The 21,834-nt window shown below is 41.1% G+C and overlaps 1 protein-coding gene across 1 annotated transcript; it reads left to right on the forward strand.

The window, feature by feature from the left end:
- The first annotated feature begins 5,839 nt into the window (after window positions 1-5,839).
- LOC6506200 (fork head domain-containing protein crocodile) lies at window positions 5,840-8,357 on the forward strand. The gene has a single exon (XM_001958319.4). The coding sequence runs from the start codon at window positions 6,201-6,203 to the stop codon at window positions 7,725-7,727; it is 1,527 nt and encodes a 508-aa protein (XP_001958355.1). The 5' UTR covers window positions 5,840-6,200; the 3' UTR covers window positions 7,728-8,357.
- The last annotated feature ends 13,477 nt before the right edge of the window (window positions 8,358-21,834 follow it).

Here is a 21,834-nt window from a genome sequence, read left to right on the forward strand (position 1 = left end):
CTGCCTGCAGGACGAAATGAAAAACGAATGAAAAACCAAATCGAAGATGCACAGCCTGCATAAATAAATAAATAAATAAATAAAATGATTTGAACAATTTTATTTTCGCACTGCAAAAACGAAATACAGACACACATTTTTCTTTGAGTTAAAATAAACAATTTTTTAAAAACCGTTTGTTGCACTTTTATTTACTTTAAATTTATGCGAAAATTAAAAACGTTTTTCGCAAGGATTTCCAGCTGCCGAATGTTTTCATAGACGAGCCATACAAAATTGTTCGGACACCGAAGCGGAGCGAACAAAAATATAGATTTCCCCATAAACATTAGTCGTTGCCATTCAAAGGAGTTTTCCATTTTCCGCTTGCGAATGCTCCGCTCCCTCCAACCTCCCACAGTACTTTCAAATTTCATACCAACACAAAAAAAAGGAAGAATGATGAGAAAACCCCTTTTCGCCCCACCATGGCGATCCCTTGAACGTCTCGAGTATGTCGCGCGTATTTCCCATACAAATAAACAAAAGTCTTGTTGCAATAACATGGCATGGAATATTTATTAAATAAACATTAGACCAGCAGCCGGAGCAACAGATACGAGCCAAGTTACAACCCGGGATCTGAATGGAGGAGGCGGCCTGGAAGGTGTTTTATGAATGAATTTAACCGCTGCCCGGGGAGGGAAATGCCAGGCTAAGTGTTTTCCCAGCTCGTTATGTTATTTTCGCGGCGAATCAGGTACCGAAATGTAGGCTGCGATTTCTGGCCAGACTCGGAGCTCGTGGGTGTTTCCAAACAGTGATGACTTTATTTCGATTCAATTCAGTACAATTTATGTCTATATCAGATTAAATTTAAGGAAATTTTTGGATGCGTTCATATCAACGTGAGACAGGACATATTTAATAAAAATTAAATAAATATTTAGCCTTAAATTATAAAATGTAATTAATTGTTTGTTAATTTGCAAAAGAATTTTAGAAAAATTTAGAAAAGCTATTTTAGGACCATAGAATACTATTATTTCTAAAAATGATTCTTATCAATATCAACATTTACAAAAACAGCTTTTATTTAAATAGTTTTAAAATAATTTTTAAAAAAGTCTTGGCAAAATTAAAGTCAAAAAATGGTAAAACGAAGTTTCGTAGGAGAATCAAAATACTCTTATAATTTTTATTATTTTTAATATATATCTTATTCTTATTTACAAAGGATTATCTTATTTTTAGTTTATTATTAATTATTTATTTATTAGTAATTTCTTCAAACTTTCTCCAAAATAGTCCATATTTTGAGCACTTAATTGAGAAACAATTAATCAACTAACTAACTAAGAACATCTAAAATGAAACACCCATCGCAGCTGGAAGTCCTCCTTTTTTAACTTTTCCCCTTAGGTCACTTCCCGGAAAACTCCATGGTAGCTCATCACTTAGCAAAAGGTCCACACCTTGGGCACGCTCCCAACTCATCTCGATCCGTCCCATCCCATCCAGACTTTAGGGAAGCAGTGGTAGCCAGAAACACCCACTTCCCAGCGGGTCGGCGGTCTCTCTCTTGAGTCTAGTCCCTGTCATAAAAACTGTAAACCGCAAATAAGCCACAGAAACCGCACGCGTGGAATCATCATCATCATCATCATAATCATCATTACGGGAACTGATGGGGGAAACCCGGACACATTGAGAAGAGAAGCGGAAGCCAGGTAGTCGATGGACGACGGACGAGCTAAATCTGAAGCATCTGAAATGTAGGGGGAAAACCCGGTTGAAACTCGAGATTTCATTAAGAATTCCCGCGGCGCGCATTAAAGTCTAAACATGCCTAAAAAGTTTTCCGTTCCGGCTTGCCGCTGATCGATCCGGCTAAGCATCGATGATTAGCATCCGGGGGCCGATGGCCGATGGCCACTGGACGCGGCTGGATGGGAATCCAGGTAGGAATCCGGACTTAGCGCCGTCTCCAGAATTTCCGCTGCTTATGACCGGAAGATTTTCACCATGATTACGATTATGATTAAGCTAATGGCGGATATTTCCCAACCCCTTGCCCCTTGCTTGCTAAACCAGAAATGCTCATGTATGTGTAAGTGTGTGTGTCTGCAACTAATCTGCTAAATTGTCTGGCCCAAAAAGAGAAGCAGAAAAAGTATAGAATATACATGCATAATAAGCTCCGAACCATATACAAATCATAAATTTTAATGAGTGGCCCAATAGAGTCCTTACCCCAGCCCCCATGACGCACCCTCCTACTCCACCTCTTCACCCTCACCCCCAATTTAGGTGAAACCCCCGAAAACCACCCCGAAAGCTAAACCCAAACCAGAAAGTATCTACGAAACTATGGAACTGCAGCGAGCGAGAGGAGGCTATTGAGTGCGCCATCGCTGCATCTCGCTCGGCTCTTGGCGTGGCCACGCCCCCCTCTCATAGCTGCGCAGTCGTTCTGTGTGTGTGTGTGCGAGTCCCCGCGTCATATTGGCAGAGAACGATGCATATTCATGAGAGAGCCGTCGAGGATGTGAGTGTGTGTGTCTGAAAGATTGCCAGGTTGTATCTATGTGCGGCTGTGTGTGTGTGTGCTCGTGCGCATATTTCGAAGATTTAAAACCGCTTTATCAGCATTTTTACGATTCCAGCAGCAGCTACGGCAGAGGCAGCATATTTTCTTGCGCATTTCCTTTCCTTTTTCGCCTTTTCAGCGCTAGGAAAAAAAAACTGTATTTTTGTTGCCGCTTAAATCCTTGGTTCAAGTGTCTGATTAGGTGCACTCCCCTGCACTTTAAAATCAATATTATTCTTAGATTATTCTCCTCCGGAAAAAGGAGACAACGAAAAGTCTGCCCAAAAAAGGGACTTGCTAAAATTTAATAAAGGGCAATGAGTTGCCACATGTTCAGGATCAGCCTGAATGCGGCATGTGGTCTCTGGGTCTGGGTTCCTCTTCTGGGTTTTATATTTTAAATTCCAGACCCCACTTTTTGGTTTAAAGCCCCGTCAACGTTCCGCCGACTGCCTCAAATTGAGCGTGGCAAATGGGCGAGACAGCCCCCGAGTTCCCGAGTTCCCTACTTCCCACTTTCAAATTTGATTGCGGCATGTCATTTGAATATTTTCGCCAAATTGACATGTTTTTTGCGTTAAGGAAGCATGTCCAAAATTGGCATTTATCAAGGTCTCGAGTTCGTAGAACTCTACATTATTTTGGAGTAATTTAAAGAAATTATTTTGTGATTGAAGGAAAGATAAACCAACAAGATGGTTGGATAAAAAATGTGAAATTATTACACTCCTTTCTTTCTCCTTTGTTTGGACTAACAAAATGGTATCTAAGCCAGGAAAAAGACTTTAAATTATTTAATAAACTGCATTTATTCTATGGTGTATGATTCTATAATGGAATTAACAAGGATTTTCAAAAGGATTCTATTACAGATATATTAAAGATTCTAAAAAGGATTTTTTTAACCTCCTACTATCTTTAACTGCCTTAAAAATGTAAATAAATTGCATAATAAAACAAAACCTTAAAAAAGGCATCACATACAAAGATTTGCAACTTTTTCCATTCGGAATTTTGAGAGAAAATGTTAAGATGCAGTTTTGGGAAACTAAAACAATATTTTGATAGGTCAACTGCAGTGGAATGGCTGCAGATACAGATACAGATACGAGTTGGAATGGACGGTATCCGTTGGATGCGACATCTGTGAGTGGGAAGGGTAGCAAGGGGGCAAGGAAATCGGGAATCGGAACGGGAATGGTGACGGGACAGACAGGCAATGGCAACTCCGTAAAAATAACATGAACTGTGCAAAAATGCACAGAGATCTGTATATCCAGACAGTTACTCACAAAAAACCGTTCACACCCACACTCACACACTCGAACAATCGCAATCACGGCGCCGATGTCGAAGACAAAAATTTGTTAAATCAGCAGCTTCGATGGCGACATCCTGAAATGCACAAAAAAAAAAAAAGAAGGGAGAGAGTGGGGAGACGAAATGAAATGCGCAAAATGGAGCACTTGGAGCCGGAGTCAGCTCATTCGAATTTCAAATGCAGGACTCGCTTCACATTCGTGGAAGGACGTGGGATAACTGGACACACGCATGGCGATGATTCATTTCGCATCTCGTTCAGACGGATCGCATACGAAAAATTATGTTAAAACAATAAAAATATTTGTCAAAATAATGCGATTGCGTTAATAGAGCCAAATATTATTCTTGAATCAATTACCCAGACAGCGTGGGCAGCTGAAAGGAGGAGCGGCTTATTTGTGGCAGGGCAGTGGGAGTTCATTTGAATTGCATGCTAAGTGATTGGCTCTCCATTGGAAATTGGCAATAAAAAATAGTATGTTTGTTTCTAAATTATACAATTTTAAAAATGCATTTGTTTGCTTTTCGAGTATCTAATAACCAGACAAACACGCCGAGTATCTCATTCTGGCCGAGTATTTCACGCACTCGCTCGCACGCACACCCTTGCCCTTGCCCAAATAAACATATAAAATTTACTTTAAAGCTGACAAAGTCAATAAAAAATATTGTTTCAATAAGCAAGGAAAAAAGAGAGGCGAAATGAAGTTGGCAAAAAAACGAGGGAATAAAAAACAAGGAAAGGATAAGGGCAGCAGAAGAGGTGTTTGAGAAGAGGATTTTTTAAACATATATTTTTGATACAAATATGTGAGCTAATGTCTGGGAGAAAGGATTATATTCAATGAAATTAAATGCAATTTTGGGTTGAGTGTAAGGATAATAATATTAGGATAATTGAATACCAGCTGAAATCAGCTTCAAATATTAGCTTTGCGAAAGTTTAAAGTTAGTTAAATAATGTATTTTTCCCTTATTTTTTCCTTTTTTTCATAGCCAATTAGTGGTAATATTATTTAAAATGTTATAAATCTTAAAAACTTAGTTAGTTCATAGTGAAACTTCTAACTTAATACCTTGTTCCTAATAAAATAAATCCCTATACAAGTCCCCCTTGGTCCAAACGCAACTATCTTTGCTTAGAACCCACCAATTTAAAAATTAATGAAAAACTTTATTAAACGGACTTTATTTCCTTCCAGACTGTGAACTTTAAGCTGAAATGGAAAAAAGTTTGCTCACTAATTTATGCCAACACAAAAGTAAGATGGATGAAAGCTTGCAGCCTGCCGGAGAAGCCACCAGAGCGGCGAACCATCAAGCCACAGAGCCACCCACCGCACAACCACCCACTTGTACTGTTAGCTTTCCCAGGTGCCCCAACTATGTATGTGTGTGCCGTGCGCCGTCTCTGTCCCGCCAGCGCCTGGTGCGGCGGGTTGGAGCGAGAGAGCCGACTGCCTAGGCCGCATTTTAAGCATTAGTTTTAACAACAAAAACACACAGGTTGAAGGGGGGGAGGTGATGGAAGGTGGAGGATGAAGGATGGAGGTTGGAGGACGAACGAAAGGACAACGGGGCAACTATTTGCACAGTGCAGAGTTTCCCAGCAGAAGGCGGGAGAGCAAGAGAAAAAATCATGAATGGCGTCCGGTGCTGTGGGTTTCTCTGCTCTCTCTCCCTCCCGAAGATACTTTCCACGCCTGTATGTGTGTATCTGTATCTGTGAGGTGGTGTATCTGTGGCCGTGTGTGCGGGGTTCTTCACTTACTGACTGCGAGTGGCAGCCATCGTTGGTTGGCCACCGCATCTGCACCGTCACAGCTGCACGTTCAGATACAGATACACGCACACACAGATACAGATACATTTTGGTGCGGGTGTTGGCGCTGCCAGCGTCGCTGCCTCAGCGGGCGCTGCTGCCTCGGCCGCCGTGTGCGTCGCTTCGATCCGAGCTGTGTGTTATTTCAGTTACACAGATTCAGTATCCGACGTGTTACTATACCGAACGGTTCTGCGTTCTCCGCTCGCTCTGCGGTGTGATTTTTGCTCTAAACAAAAAAAACCAAAAAGAAAGCTACAAAAACACATACACGTACATATATAGGTGCATCGACACAAGTGCAGATACATATGTACAGATATAGTTGTACTTCAAAAGCAAATATTATCAGAGGAAATAATAAGAAGCGAGGTGTTGTGATTGAACCAAAGCAGAAATAAAATCAAGGCCCGAATCAAGTAAGAAGCCTGCCGGCGGCATCAGTGGAATTTCGAAGCGTTCCAGAAATCCGCCGGATTCGCCGCCATGCACACGCTCTTCAGCGACCAGAACTCCTTCACCCGCCACTACGCCCAGACGGCCGCCGGCTACGGATCCGCCTCGGCAGTGGCGGCGGCCAGTTCGGCCTCCGCAGCAGCGGCGGCACATTACGCATACGACCAGTACTCCCGCTACCCGTACTCGGCCAGTGCCTACGGTCTCGGCGCCCCCCACCAGAACAAGGAGATCGTCAAGCCGCCGTACTCCTACATAGCCCTCATCGCCATGGCCATCCAAAACGCGGCGGACAAGAAGGTGACGCTCAACGGGATCTACCAGTACATCATGGAGCGGTTCCCCTACTACCGGGACAACAAGCAAGGGTGGCAGAACTCCATCCGGCACAACCTCAGCCTGAACGAGTGCTTCGTGAAGGTGGCCCGCGACGACAAGAAGCCCGGCAAGGGCTCCTACTGGACCCTCGACCCGGACTCCTACAACATGTTCGACAACGGCTCGTTCCTGCGGCGGCGCCGTCGCTTTAAGAAGAAGGACGTGATGCGAGAGAAGGAGGAGGCCATTAAGCGGCAGGCCATGATGAACGAGAAGCTGGCCGAGATGAAGCCCCTCAAGCTGATGACCAACGGAATTCTGGAGGCCAAGCACATGGCCGCCCACGCGGCACACTTTAAGAAGGAGCCGCTGATGGATCTGGGGTGCCTGAGTGGCAAGGACGTGTCGCACGCCGCCATGCTCAACTCCTGCCACGACAGCCTGGCCCAGATGAACCACCTGGCCGCCGGTGGGGGAGTGGAGCACGCCGGCTTCACGGTCGACTCGCTGATGAACGTTTACAACCCGCGGATCCACCACAGCGCCTATCCCTACCACTTGAATGACGACAACTTGGCCAGCGTGGCCAGCAGTCAGATGCATCATGCCCATCATGCGGCCGCCGCCCACCATGCCCAGCAGCTGCAGCGCCATGTGGCGCACGTTGCCCACCCCCTGACCCCCGGTAGCCACGGAGGTGGTGGTGGCGGAGCCGGAGCGGGTGGCATTCAGTCGTCGGGACACTCGCCCACCACGATCTCAACGCCCCACGGACCAGCGCACGGCGGATGGTACACCCCGGAAACACCGCCCTCGGAGCCCATACCCAACAATGGGCAGCAGGGCACGCCTACGCATCCGGGCAACAACAACAATGGAACTATTTTGAACAACAACGGGGGCGGAGGCGGCGGAGGAGCTGGCAGCTCGGTGCTGACCAGCAGTCCCACCTCGGCCCTGGGCTTCCGGGACATGATCTTCGAGCAGAACCAGTCCTGCCAACTGGACACGGGCAGTCCAACCGGCAGCCTCCAGAGCGCCAGTCCCCCTGCCCCCGCCAGCGTGGCCGCGGCCTCGGCGGCGGCAGCGGCGGCGGTTATCAGCAGCCACCACCACCACCACCATCACCATGCGGCGCTGAGCGGGAACCTGGGGCAACTGGGCCAGCTGAGCAACCTGAGTCACTACCGGCCGCACGTGGGCCACTACCAGGAGTATGGAATCAAGTACGGGGTTTAAGTGGCACACCGCCATGCACCATGCAGCATCGCCAATCCCGCCAATCAAAGCTGGGCTCTCTTGTATATTCCTGTAAATATATGGCCAAGAACGAACCGCAGCACGGAAGAATCTTTAGAATACGCATCTTGCATCTCTTTTATCTCAAACCGAACTTGTGCAGTCCTGTTTTTGATTCTATCTCGTTTTACGATTGTTTTCCACGCCCCCTCCCGAATGGTATACGAAGCGAAAGAGTTTAGTTGTTAAGGAACTCAGCCTAATTGTATTATTATTATTATTATTATTATTGTATTGTATTAACTGTATCTGGTAATTGTAGTCCGTAATTGTTATCAACTTTAGGCTTAGTCCCAATTGTCTGCTATGCAATTTGTGATGAGAGATTTTGCTACACAGAATATAAAATTAAAATTAATGATTAGCGCATTTTGTCAATAACTAAAACACTATTGAACACGGATTTATCGCTTAGTACTCTAGCCTAGCCTACGTAAGCAATAATAAATTATACAACTAAATCATAACTCTAAATATAACTATCGAAACAAAAAAATGCAAAAAACTAGCCTACAACACAACCAATATGAACCGAACAAAAAAGTGTATTGAAAAAAGTATGTTAAAATATCTCAAATTCTGTCTTTTATTTCATTTCTTCCCATTTCCATTTCGAATTCGATTTTCATTTCGATTTCCAGTGCATTAGCCTGGCCCGAAGCAAACTTGCCATACCATATGGCCATATTGGGGCTTTGGCAAAACAGATTTTTTCCCCAGAAACTGGATAGCGCACACGCCAAATTCCTAGATAAATAATTATTCAAGCCGTTTCCATTTCGAGCTCTGATCGAATGAGTCATGCGAGGAATAGCCTCTGCGAGATGGCTTTCCTGGTAACAGTATCATATCATTTGCAATTGGACGATCAGGTGGTAACAGAGATTTTGAATCTTGAAGATAAACTGATATTCATCAGAATCAATGACTGTCGTTCTCTGTCTAAAGATAAAATCAGACGGAGGAGCTTCACCAAATGAGGTTACTTTGAAAGGGGTAAACTCCATTATAAAAACCCTAAAATGGCTTAGTCGCAAGACATAAATAATAAAAAAGTTTTAATTTTTTGTAACACCTGTTTTTTAAAGAAAACGCCAGCTTTCCCTGAGACTACCAACGAACAATGGTCAACAAATTATAAATCTTTAGTTAAGCAAACTAAAGTTGCAGTCTTTTTGGCCTGCTCCTAATTGCCAAACAATTGCAGCAAATTGGTAGAAAGTAAAACGGCCAAACTGGTAGCCAAATTCAACCTGCGCAACATCAATAATGAGTGCCAAAAAATATATCTATACCAAGTACTGGAAGCTTATTAGCCCGCAATCGAATCAGTTACCCAACCAACCAAAAAACGAAAATCGAAACCCGATCGATGGAGGAATCGGCGTTGATTAATTGCCGAAAATTCGGCTGCCGGGGCTGCTGCTGATTTGTGTGACGATTGAGGTTGAAAATAGAGTCGGAGATGGAGATGAGGAGCTTGTCATGGTCTTGTCTTGGGGCTTTTGTGAAGTCTGTCAGACGCCATTGTCACTTGAGCTTAGTGAGCTCGGCTTGGCGCCACCGCGGCATTGAGATCGCTCTTGCACCTCGACGGGGAGTACGTATTTCTGGGTATCCAGTGCCTCAGTCCCAGCTCAGGTGTTTCGGGGCAGGGGCGGACTTACAGCAGATGTTGTTTTCAATGGCGGACACGACTTGAAATATATGTATGAGCTGGCCATAGTCACAACAAAGAAGTACCTATCTGGGTGGCATGTGAATGGCGCTCAAGTACCAGCGAAAAGTGTGCCAAAGTCTGTAGGCCTGAAAGTAAACTTGGATTGATCAGCTACACTGGACAACACATATTTATTTTAAGCCGGTTCCTTCTATACAATTTAGATAGTTTGAATAGCTTAATAGTTAAAGAAATACTTAAAGTGTTAGTCTTATAGATCAGTCAGAAATGCTGTCGAATATAAAACTGTAAAAAGCAGAATTTTTTAATTTCAGTCTTGTCTTAAGCCTTTCAAGGATAGGTTTTAATGATATATTCAAAATGGGATTATCAATAAAGACATTAAAGATGTTCATTTATACGTAAAATACGTGAAAAATAGTTTAATTTCTTGTATTGTTTTTCAATGTTAAATTTCTTGTGGTTATTTAATACTTTTGAACTATTTAAAAGTTTTTATTTTAACCTTTATTTTTTTTTAACATTCCTGATACATTCCATATTTATACTAGTATACTTCTTACCTATTTATTATTATAATTTTAAGATTATTAAGTATTAAAGAATAGTAATTTCCAATTTTTTATTTAAGAAAGTTTTAAGTATGCCATACACAATCCTAAAGAAATCAAAATATATTGGATCCATACTTGTTAAGAACCATAGTTTCTTAATTCTTTTAAAATCAGATGTTATATGACCATAAGAAATAAAAACCAATATCGAAAAAAATCCTAAAATATAATAATTAAATTTCTAATCATTAATCACTTTAGTATAAAACAGTGAAAAATTCAAATCGTATTTAATACTATTAATTTCAAAGTCTACCATCACCTGATTAGCTTAGAATCTAAGCCTTACATAAACAGAAAACGTTAGAGAGGCTGCCCAGTGTCCCAAAGTACATATCTTTTGGACGTGTTTTTGGAATGCAAATTCAGCACATTTGGCACCAAAAATTCCGGCTGCCGTTGTGTTGACAGCAAATATGCCAGGCCATCCCGACTCCATTCGGTGTCAAAAGCAACAAAATTAAATGCGAAAACAACAAAGACGGATGGCGGATGGCGGACGCCGACGAGGGGTTTCCATGTTTGCTTGGAGTGAAGCCTCTGTTGATGGCGCGGGTGGTCCGGACTCCGGAATTTAAAAACCAGAATCCAGAATCCAGAAATTCAAAATTCCAAATTCGTATCCAGAGTCCAGAATATTCAGAGTTCCACAAGCGGAGGACAAGAAAAACAAATGCAATGGCGACAAAATGTTGCAGTGTTTGCTTAGCGATAAGGACGCGCCCACACACACACAAACACACACCATCAGCACTCTGGGACAAAAACCCGGCCAGGACAATAATCAAATCGAGAGCAGGGGTAGACGGGGGAGGGGCACACGGCTCACAAATATTGACAGCTGTCCTGTGCCCATATAACATATACATAGATATAGATTGTGCAACCAGCGCCCGATTTACATAAATATTATTGCAAGCCTAATTAAATGCAAGTATTAGCCGGCCAGCTGCCAAACAGTTGGGCAAGGATTGTATCTGCTGGATACGCTGTATCTATGACTATGACTTGGCCCCCGGGAGATCCTTTGTAATTAAAGCTGCTTATTTTTCGCCCGTTTCCCTGCTACCACTAGCCCCTTATCCCCCCTTTCCGGCCTTCTCCGTTGACCCCGCCACCCCATCCCACCCATATTTATTTACCTGGCCAGTTGTGTTGATGACCTGTTATCATTGCTCCGTTATAACAATAAATTCAACGGACAACGCTCAGCCACGGTGACAACAACTACGACGCGGATTGTTGTTGTTCTTTCACGGTTTGCCGTTGTTTTGGCAGCTGTCGTTGCAATTAACCAGGCCATAATAGACAATGGCTCTAAAGTAAATTTATAAACCCATGGGATGTTACCATTACCATACATTATGCCATGACATTTATACATTTTTGTGGGAAAATGCAGCCACGAAAATTTGTCATTAAATGGAAAAGCTCAGAGAGCGTTCACATAAGGAACATATCGCTTAAAATTTGTTGCTTAAGAATTACAAAATTTATGTAAAATAAAAGATATTATGACATAAAATATTGGAAAGTTTAAGGTCGAAAAGGCTAAGTTCAAGAGAGAGGCATATTACGTTCTTGAATACATACGAGATACCCGGTACTTCTACTGTTTTTTCCCCTCTTATCGCAATCATTAATTTATTAAAGGTTTTATTCTGGAGACACACAATTTAAGGCCTGTATATTAATTTTCTGACTGCATGATACCCAATACTTCTTCTTGATACGACATTTTTTGTAATATATTGTCAAAATTTGTAGAATTTTATTTTATAGTGACCCGGAAAGAAGGTTCAAATTTTTAACGACTTTATAATTTCGTTTCTGGGAAATCCGACTCCAATCTTTTCGATCAACTTCAGATTGATTGTTTTCACTCCGGCTGGGCCATTTAATTTTGTACTTGTAGAAGCTCCTTTTACGCTGCAAGTCTCTTGAGTAGAGTAAACTTCCGCTTCCCTTTTTGTCCGCCAGCTTCACCCTATGGGCCATATAAAGCCATAGCCGGGTTTTAGTGCTCGGCCAATGTCTGCTAATACACAATAACAACTACAAAAGCAGCACAAAGCAAGGCAACTGCATTTTTATGGCATTAAACAAACTTTGAGAGCGTATGTTTTCGAACACTTTTGAAGTTTTATTGAGTTATAAATACGCAGAAATGACTTTGGAGTTGCCTGCTGGCTGGCCTTTGGCAGCAATTTTCAAATTAAATTTATGATCGATTTATGCAAAAACGAAAAATACAAAATAGCAAAAAAAAATCAAAACAAAACAAAAAAAGAATTATGCAGCCAGCGCCAGGCGTCGACGTTTGAGGGAGTGAGGAGTGCAGAATTTATTGGCCGTCTAGGTTGCACCACAGATTCTGCAACATGCAACAATATCAACAACAACAACTAGAACTGAGGGGGAAATTTTGATTGACTGTTGCGCTTGAAACGCTTTGATCTGCGATCCCTGATGGGCGGAATAGATGGATCCGTCAGTGGTGATCGGCGACGCCAGCAGATGGCGCTCAATGAGCGATTATATGCGATTTCCGATCTGTATATGTATGATCTGGAGTTTTCAGCAGAGATGCCAATAAAATTAAGGGTCGAATGGGGAGAGCATCTAAAGGACTTTTTCAGGATTACAATGTATGAGATGATACTAACAATATTTATATTTATAAGCCAGTTAACTGTTATTAATAGGGACTTAAAACTATAATATATTTTATAATACAAGCAACAATTTTTATTTTTTAAATCTGCAAAATCTGCTTTTAATTTTTTTTACAAAAGGGGAAAAAGTTTTAATTATTTATCAATTATCATTAATGATTAATCATTTTCCTGCCACAAAATGGCTAAGGCAACAGGCCTGGTACTTTCGCCCTTCTTCAATGGAGCTATCGGCCAACTAAATTGATTATCTAAGCTGATGTTTGGTTTATTTGCCTTATCAAACGTATCTTTTTTTCGACTTTGATGTCACTTGAAATACATCGTCATCAGCAGGAGCCAACATATTCGGATTCGGATTCAGATTCAGAATCAAGGCGATTGGGGGCAATGTTTATGCGTCAGTCAGGCTTCAGGCTTCAAATGTTCATCTTTTCTTTATTACATTTTTTTTATTGGTTCGCCTGATTTTTTGGGCCATTTGATGCTGCCGCCGAAGTTGCCAACCAGTTGACGCGACATAAGAAAATAAATAAAATGTGAAATAACGAGAATTGCGAATAGTTTATTATCAGCCCCCGCCCATACCTCTAGCCCCCTCGTTTTTTTGCGCACATTCAGCAGTAGTATCAAAGTGCCGGGCCGACATCGTCTTAGGCCGAAAGTTAAATAATCAAATTCTGCATCAAATCCGGACCAAAATCCGCATCACGCGTCCCAGCCAGAAATACTAAAATCCATTGTTTATTTTCTAATTTCGTTGGCGTGTAAATCACGGAAACGACTTCTTCCCAACAACTCGTTGGCATTCCTTAGAGGCCCGAGGGAAAAAAATACCCCCATCGCCCAACGCCCAAAAGATATACATACATACATATATTCTCCCGATATGATTCAATCTGCTGCCTGGCCAGACATTTTGTCGACAATTTCCAGGGAAGTGGCCATAAATCAATTGCAAAAGCTTTCCAATGGGTTTTGCTGGAAATGCCTGTAATTATGTTTTTTTTTTTTGGATATGCGGAGTGAAAACATGGAGGAGGCCGAATACCATAAGTGACTGCAATGAGGTTATATAATTGGGAAAAATGCAAGGCAAACACATACACATTTTATTCTGCCCGTCGATGGACTATTTTCCATGAATCGAATGCCCAGTCGTCGGGAATCATTCACACTCGTTCCCCCACACGCTCCCCCATGGATGATGATACCTACACCTACGCCCTTCTCCAAATGCATGAATGAACAGAAACCATTCAACGAATCGCCGGACGATTGGGTTGAAATTTCCAATTCCGTTTCGTAACTGATCCATCTATGTTCGACGTCGAAACCCCTCGCCATCCTCCACCTCCAATCGCCGAAAAAAAAATAAAATAAAATATACCCCGCACAGAGGCCAGTGCAGTGCACGTTGAACAATCGAACTGGAAGAGGTGTATTGTTTAAACAATTAACAATAACATAAATGCATGCATAATTACCGCCCGATATCGTGTGTAATTTCAAGAGCTTTCGACGGAAGCCCGCACCCCACGACAGCCGCCAGAGCGTCGTCACCGAAGCCAAGTGATTCTCCGGACGCTGGACAGGATCAGTGATGCTCAATTTATTTGTTTTCCCAAAAAGAAATCTGATTATTTTTGGGTAACTAATTTACTTGGAAAAAACTCTTTATTTTGTTTAACTATGAAAATGGATATACGAAATTGTTGGAATTTTAGGAATCAGTTTTTTGTAAAGGAAACATCTACCAAATAATTTCAGATAATTGAAAACAATTATTTATTTTTACTAGTAAGGCAACAGCTTCTAATATTATTATTCTTTCTTTCAATTTTATGATAATTTATTTTTTCATTTCACACAGTATTTTGTATGAGAACTTAAGATAATTTTATTAAAAACTTATAAAAAAATATTTTAAGAAACTGATAAATATAAAACAACTCCACTTGATCTTCACTGAATGAAACCGCGATAGCTTTCGAATTGTGCAATAGGTGTACTGAATATTCGGCCATGGATCACCTAGTCCACTTGACCAGCTGAAAGGCTTAATGAGCCCATTCTCAAGTGGAACCATGGAACATTGTCAAATGGATTCCAGGAGCAGCTGGAGCGGGTAAATCCTCTTGCTATTTTCCGCTGGCGCCAAGGTGTTTATCGTCGCCAGTAAACCAAACAAAACCCAGCGACTGCCAGCAAGGAGTAACAGTGCGGGAAGAGTGGGTGGAACTGGTGGCCAGAGTGGTCGGACTTGGAGTGGGAGTTGCCGGAGGGCGAGGCGAGTTCATTGCGCCACAGGCGCACTGCAGATTTATCGCCCACGGAGGTGGTAAATGTGCCGAACAACGGAGATCTCCGGCTATAAAACAGACACCCGAACTGGGCTACCTAGCGCCAGCTCATGCTGCGACCACAACCTGGTCCCGGTCCGGGTCCGGGTCCAGACTCCGTCTAATCCGTAATCCCTCACATATGGCAGTTCGAGCAATTGGTTGCCAGACCAGAATCACCTCGAGTCAGCAATATAGTTTTATAGAGGTCTTATAAAATTTAAAAATTTTAAATACAAATTTGGAAAAATATAAGTATTTTATTTTAAATTTAAACAAAGTTCTTGGAAATTTAAAGAAAACAAAGATAAATGGTGTTACTTTCAAGATTAAACTTAAAATAAAACTATTAAAATTAGATTTCTAAGAAATCAGTTGGATAAATAAAATTTTCTAATATTCACTTAGGTTTAAAACCTCCCCTTAGCCCCCTAAATCTCGATTTGAAAACTGAATGATACACCCCCATTAAAACTTTGTAACACTTCCATTCCTGTTCCAAATCGATCATCGTCAAGGGCATATTTGCGGCTAATTGTTTACGGAAGCCATTCCAGCCGACCATTTGTAAATATATTGGAATAATAAATGCAAGTGGAAGAGGGCCAGCGATAAACTTGGCCAAAGCAACTCATTTAGAAATGAATTGGAAGATAAATCTTTCGGACGCAGAATGCAGTTTACATGGAAACCATATGGTGGAGTCCCAAGGAGGTGCTAATTTATGGTTACGACAGCTTTTTGGCGTTCGGATGTCTGGCCAGGCCGGTCTGGCCCAATGGTAAATGCTATATTGTAGACGATAAACAAACAAGATTTCCAGGAGTGGCCCTGGAGTGGATCGCGAAAATGCCAAAAACCACCTATCCAAGTTTTGTGTTGCAAATTCCAAATCGGATATACCCATATGTATGTACGTGTGTACCTACGATATCCCATATAGACATATTTTGCCTTGTTTGTGTAACCCAAATTATAAAAACAGAAGCCTAAGCGGTACGATCATTGATCATTTGGCAGATTCTGTGGTGGGCAGCTCTGTCTAGCATTCGGGCAGATTCGGATTCAGATTCAGATTCCGATTCAGATCGATTGTTATTAATTTGTTTGCAAACATATTTCATGCGCTTTGCCCAATTTCATTCAGCGGGATATCTGCCCGTGCCCTCTGCTCCTTGCCCCTTGCCACTGCCACTGCCACTGCCCCAGAAGATACGCCAGCAGATGTATCTGTATCTGCGTCTGACGCTGCTGTTGCTGTTGCACTCATGCTGCGCGTCGAAAAGTCTACGATTTCCGTTCCTCGTATAAATCAACTGAGAAAAAAAGAATTGGTAGCCTCAACCACATTTTTTCTTCATTTTTATCTGCGATGGGGAATATTGTTGTACTTTCTGGTATTTATTTGTGCATAATAAGTTTTTTAGAATGCTGTCAGAGAGAAGGTGCCAAGATGGTAGGGAGGAGGCGAAAGCTTTGAAAGGCCACCCCCTCCAGAGGACGCCCCTGCCTTGGGATCGGGGATCTGTGGATATCAAAATACTGAACAAATCGTCAGCTCGTCATTTTTCAGACAGTTTTCTCCTCGATTTATTATGGGGCAGGGTAAGGGCGTGGGTGTGTTAGTGTGTGAGGAAGTAAAAGTTAAATAGTGCTCCCCAACAGTTTGCGGACAATATGCTCTTTATTGTAACATTATTTTGATACATTAAAAATATTTTTAAGCAATCAATAAAATTATTTTAAAAATATAACATACATTTTTAAATAAAACTACTTTATATTGAAAGTGCAGCACCATTGGCTCAGGCAGTCGTAGCAATCGTGGCACTGCTGAGGAGTCGCTTGTGAGATATCACTTAGCCAGTCCTCGAAGCAGTCCCGGTTCTTCTTCATCAGAAGGAACATGCCCAAGACCGTGCTGGCCTTGTCGAATCCCGCCTCCGCCAGCTTGAGGCCCACTTTGTCCTCAATTCCCGGCAACTCTGTCACATCCTTCTGCCCCATCGGTTCGTTGATGAACATTTCCAATTTCAGTAGGTTTTTTGACATCTTCAGGCTTTCTATTTCACAACTGATAGCTGACAAGGTTTTAGGTTCTAAGCAAAAATTTCATGGCTTACTGTTTTTCTATGAATTTTCTCCATCGATACTAGAGTCCATGAGCTTAAAGCTCGAACTATTGTTTGTTATGGTTTTTAATTTTTGAAGCCAACTATTTAGTTGGTATGATAAGTAAAGTATTATATATATTTATTTCCTTATCTTAACATCTTAAGAATCTTTGTAAATTTTTAATATAGAATCTTAAAATTGTTTGCGGCTTATTATTTTTAAATTAATATGATAAAGTTCAAATTAAAAATAATATTTACATGTAAGTGCGTAAAAAAAAAATTGTTTTACTTATAAGTATAAAATTTAATAAAAAAAATAAAACTTCCTTGATATGTTAGAACTAATATCCAATTTTTTTGTTGGTTCTCCTGGGCAAACTTCTTTTGGCAGGCAGTGTGCCTAGCTGCCTCGGTAGACCTGCTCCCTCCCAGATCCCATATAAATATATCTATTCGTGGAGCTGGGGGCGCATTTGAGGATTGCTTATTTATGTACATAGTTGTTGGGTGCGTGGTGTACGTGGTGTGTGTTTGAGAAGCAATTCATTAATGAATTTTAAAATGTTGCTAATCGATCGTTTGCGCCACAATTAATGTCAGCCGAGGCTATTGGAATGTGTTATGTGAAATTTCAGCCGCAATTTGATTCATTTGGCCCGGAAAACAGGAAAAAGAGTGGACCGCCTGCCAGGACCGCCTTTTGACTTTGACCTCTTAAATAGCAAAGTGCCAAATTTCAACTCGACTAGAGCCCACCCAAAATATATTTCCACATTGTTCCATATTCGATTCTATTCTTCGACTTGCCTTTTTCCATTTTTTTTTTTGTTGTGTTTTTTTGGCTTATGGGATGTGAAACACTTGGTGCCGCGCTGTCTGCGCTTTCTCTGGAAATTATAACAACACAACAACTACAACATCGCCGGGAATCGACCACAATAATTGCAACAATAACAAACACAGAACCGCCACTGCATATTTATGCATAAAGCCCACCACCACTCCACCACCAGATGCAAAATGGATTCAATTCACAAAAAAACAAAAATTGGAGAACAAAAATTAAAACTGGCGATTTCTTGTACGAGCTTATGGCCTGTTCCTTGTTTTTCCACGCCTAGCAGGAAAAGTGTTGAGAAAATTAATAAAACAAATGCCAAAGTCAGCGGCAGACCCCAAGTCGGCTACGGCGACTGCGACACGAGACGTGAATTGTTGTAATTTTTAACCAGTTTGCTGAGCAAATATTTTATCAACATATTTTCAGAGACAACACGCCGGTGTTTGTCTTGAAAATATTTAAATATTTACACTGGGAAAACAACTGCAACGGTTGGGAAGAACGAGAAAAGTCTACCACGGCGAAGACGTTGACAAATATTAAAAAAAAAAAGAAACAAGTTGCTACAAGGTGGTGTTTGGATCAACTGGGCGTGGCTTTCTGGTTTAAAGGGTTGCAAGAAGGCCCAAAGTCGTGTTAAATTAAGGATTATTCTGTCAAGCCATGAGATATTTTAATGGAGCTTCTATATCTTTCTTAAAAATCTATAAGCCTTTTCAAATCATATTACTTTTTCATTACTTATGTTACTCAAATGTCAACCACTTGAGCTTGATGCCTATCTGCACCCACAAGTATCTGCTCAAGAGTTTATTAGAAAAGTATCTGTCAGATACTCGCTCTCCCATTGGCAGCTCGGCCATTAATTAAGCAGCTGATAAGCAACGAAAACACAATGACAGATTAACCAAAATTAGTCGAGCAGCTGGGAAACGTGTCTTCAATGGCGCGCGGCTAAGAAAACAAGGTATGTGGCTCGAAAGAAAAAAAAAAACCGTAGCTGCTGCGATAAAAAGCGACGTAGCGGAAAGATGCACTCAAGGCTGATCTAAAGGGAGGGGAACTGGAGTATGTGGAAAATACTGAAGAGAAGCCCCCAGCTACCTCAAGGCAAGCACATGTCAAAAGTTTGAAAGATTTTGCAGTCAATTTGACGAGTAACGCCCATGAAAGTGATTATTGTGCGGGCGATTCATATTAATTGGTAAGCCATTTTGCGGTTTGGCCGCAGTTTTAACAAGGTATGCAGACACATAACCCTCGACCGCCCTGCAATGAGCAATTTCCTGCTGCCTACACTCATCCAAGCCAAGCCAAGACAATTTGTCCTAAATAAACATTTCATCTCTCTTGAACAGCCTCAGCAACCACAGCAGCATCACCATCAGCGGCAGCACCAACATTTTATGAAAGTGCTGGGCAACCGAGTCAGCGGCACTGAGAAAAAACTTTTATTATATGGAAGAAAAATGTACTTGGATGGACACTACTTTGATGAACAATTGTTTAAATGATTGTTTAAAAATTAGATTGAATTTTTGTTGTTAAACTTTCTAGAAACTAAAGAGTTTGACAGTTTGAAAAATTTGAATTAGGCCAAAAATACATAAGTTTTCGTAATATTATTAAGTTAATTGATTATTGATATAATTTCTTTAAATTCTATAGATTGTAGAATCTATTTTCTATATTAAGAATTCATTGGATTTTTAAAACATTATTATAAGAAATTAATAATATTCGAAGCTTTGTCAAACCTTCATAGTACCCATTTATTTTAAAAGAATCTGTAATACGCATAGACATTAATATTTTAATAATAAATTTTATGATTTTCTTACATATATAATAGTTATATGTGTATATACATGTATCTATTTAGTTAAATATATTTTGTCCAGTGTTTCTTTTGATGATGATGATGGTGATGGGACGAGTAAATTGTCTGCCTGAAATATACCACCGTTTAAAGGCAGACGTAGAGCACTCTCCCAATATCCCAGGCCATGCCCCTTCTCCCACTTCCGCAGCAGCAATGTCTCCTTCCCGTGGCGACTTCCCCGGATCCGTGTCCCTTGGCCCTAGTCCTTTCCCTCTACGGTCCGCCCGACTCCATCCCTTTTTCCCGAGTTTCCTTCGCAGTCGAGCGTCGCTCATTCGCCCGTCGCTATATGCTAAATAAACATTTGGGCACGTCATGGCTTATTGAATTGTCACTTATGCCCGAATTCGAATTTCGAGTTTTGGTTTTTGTTGCCACTGGGGTGCCCGCGCCGCGCCGCACCGCGTCCTTCCTCCCGTCCTCGTCCTGGCATCCCACTTTTCCAGCCATTCACTCTTGGCTGCGTTTTGTCGCCTTTTCGATTGGCATTCGAAATGGCGACTATCTGCCTCGATGCCGTCTAAATCCTCCATTTCCCCTGCCTCAGTGGCCACTAAAGTGCTTCCATTTAATTAGTTTTGCTCCCTTGGATTTCAATTTGAGCAATCCGCAGTTGGCCTTTTGAAATGCATTCGAAAACAGAAAGGAGACCTCGCATCGACCAATCAATAATCGATTTATGATGTTTATTTTTGCAGCAACGAGGACTTCAATAAAGGATGATACAGTGCCATGTGTGAAGTCTCAGAGGCTCACATATCATAAGTTCATAAAAAGGGCCTTAGTATTTTAAAATTATTTATGATTAACAGACAATACAAAGTTTTAAGACCGAAAGTAAATTTAATTTTCTTGGACATGAAGTCTATTTTAGTGGCACTTTTAACCACATATTTTCATATCAAATTAGCAGCAAAATAGAGTCACTAAAAAATGTAAATCCATCTATCCAAACATTTTCATTTCATAAAAGTTAATTAACCTGAGAGCAAACATGCTGCCCACGCATATGTATTTATCCGTATGATTCCATTGACTATTTAATTGAAATATTACACAAATCTATGCATCATAAAGTTTTAGAACAAATCATTCAATAACAAACAAAAATTTGCTATCAAATCCGAATGTAAATGAAAATTGAAATTGAAATTGAAATGTTTCAGGCATCATTAAAAAATATCACAATGCATTGCATGCCGAGCATGTGCTGGTTTTGTGCACAATTTATCCGCCGGATACATTTCAAATAAATAACAACAATAGATACAGACGGACAAGCGGACAGATGGACAGATGGACAGACGGACAGTGCGAAAACAATAATACAAAATTGGTAAATTACAATCGAAATTACAATTTTCAATTTCATGACTTCCGTTTAATAACAAATAAATCGCATAATCCAAAGCATAATATTTTCTCAATTAAAATTTCCAAAGGAAAAAAAACATTTTTTAGACAAAGCACAAGCAAAGGCAAAATCAAAAATCAAAGCAATTACAAAACTCGTGTGCAGTGCAATAAAATAAATTAGCACAATCGCTGGAAAAAATAAATAGAAGAGCGAATCACAAAATCAGATGAAAAAAAAGGCCAACAAAAACGATTATTGACACAAACACAAAGCCAATAAATGCCGCCCGGTGGATGGATGGATGGCGGATGGGCGGTGTGCAGGCAAATCGATTGCAAAAATAAACAATGAAAATTAGCAAAATTATGCAAAATAGATCAATTCGAGGCCCAGAAGCTGAAACCCGAGGGGGCGCCGTAGCGACTGAAGCGAGTGAAGAGTGAAAACCGAAGTATGAAGACCAGAGACCGAAGACCGAAGAAAAAACTGACCAGGTTGTTGTGGCTTGTAAAAAATCAGAAATCGCTAAGCAAATAAA

This window comes from Drosophila ananassae, chromosome 2R (assembly GCF_017639315.1).
Source record: "Drosophila ananassae strain 14024-0371.13 chromosome 2R, ASM1763931v2, whole genome shotgun sequence".
Classification (NCBI taxonomy): Eukaryota; Metazoa; Arthropoda; class Insecta; order Diptera; family Drosophilidae; genus Drosophila; species Drosophila ananassae.

Excerpts from the sequence above, each read along its gene's own strand:
- LOC6506200 (XM_001958319.4), top strand. The coding sequence starts at position 6,201 with ATGCACACGCTCTTCAGCGACCAGAACTCCTTCACCCGCCACTACGCC.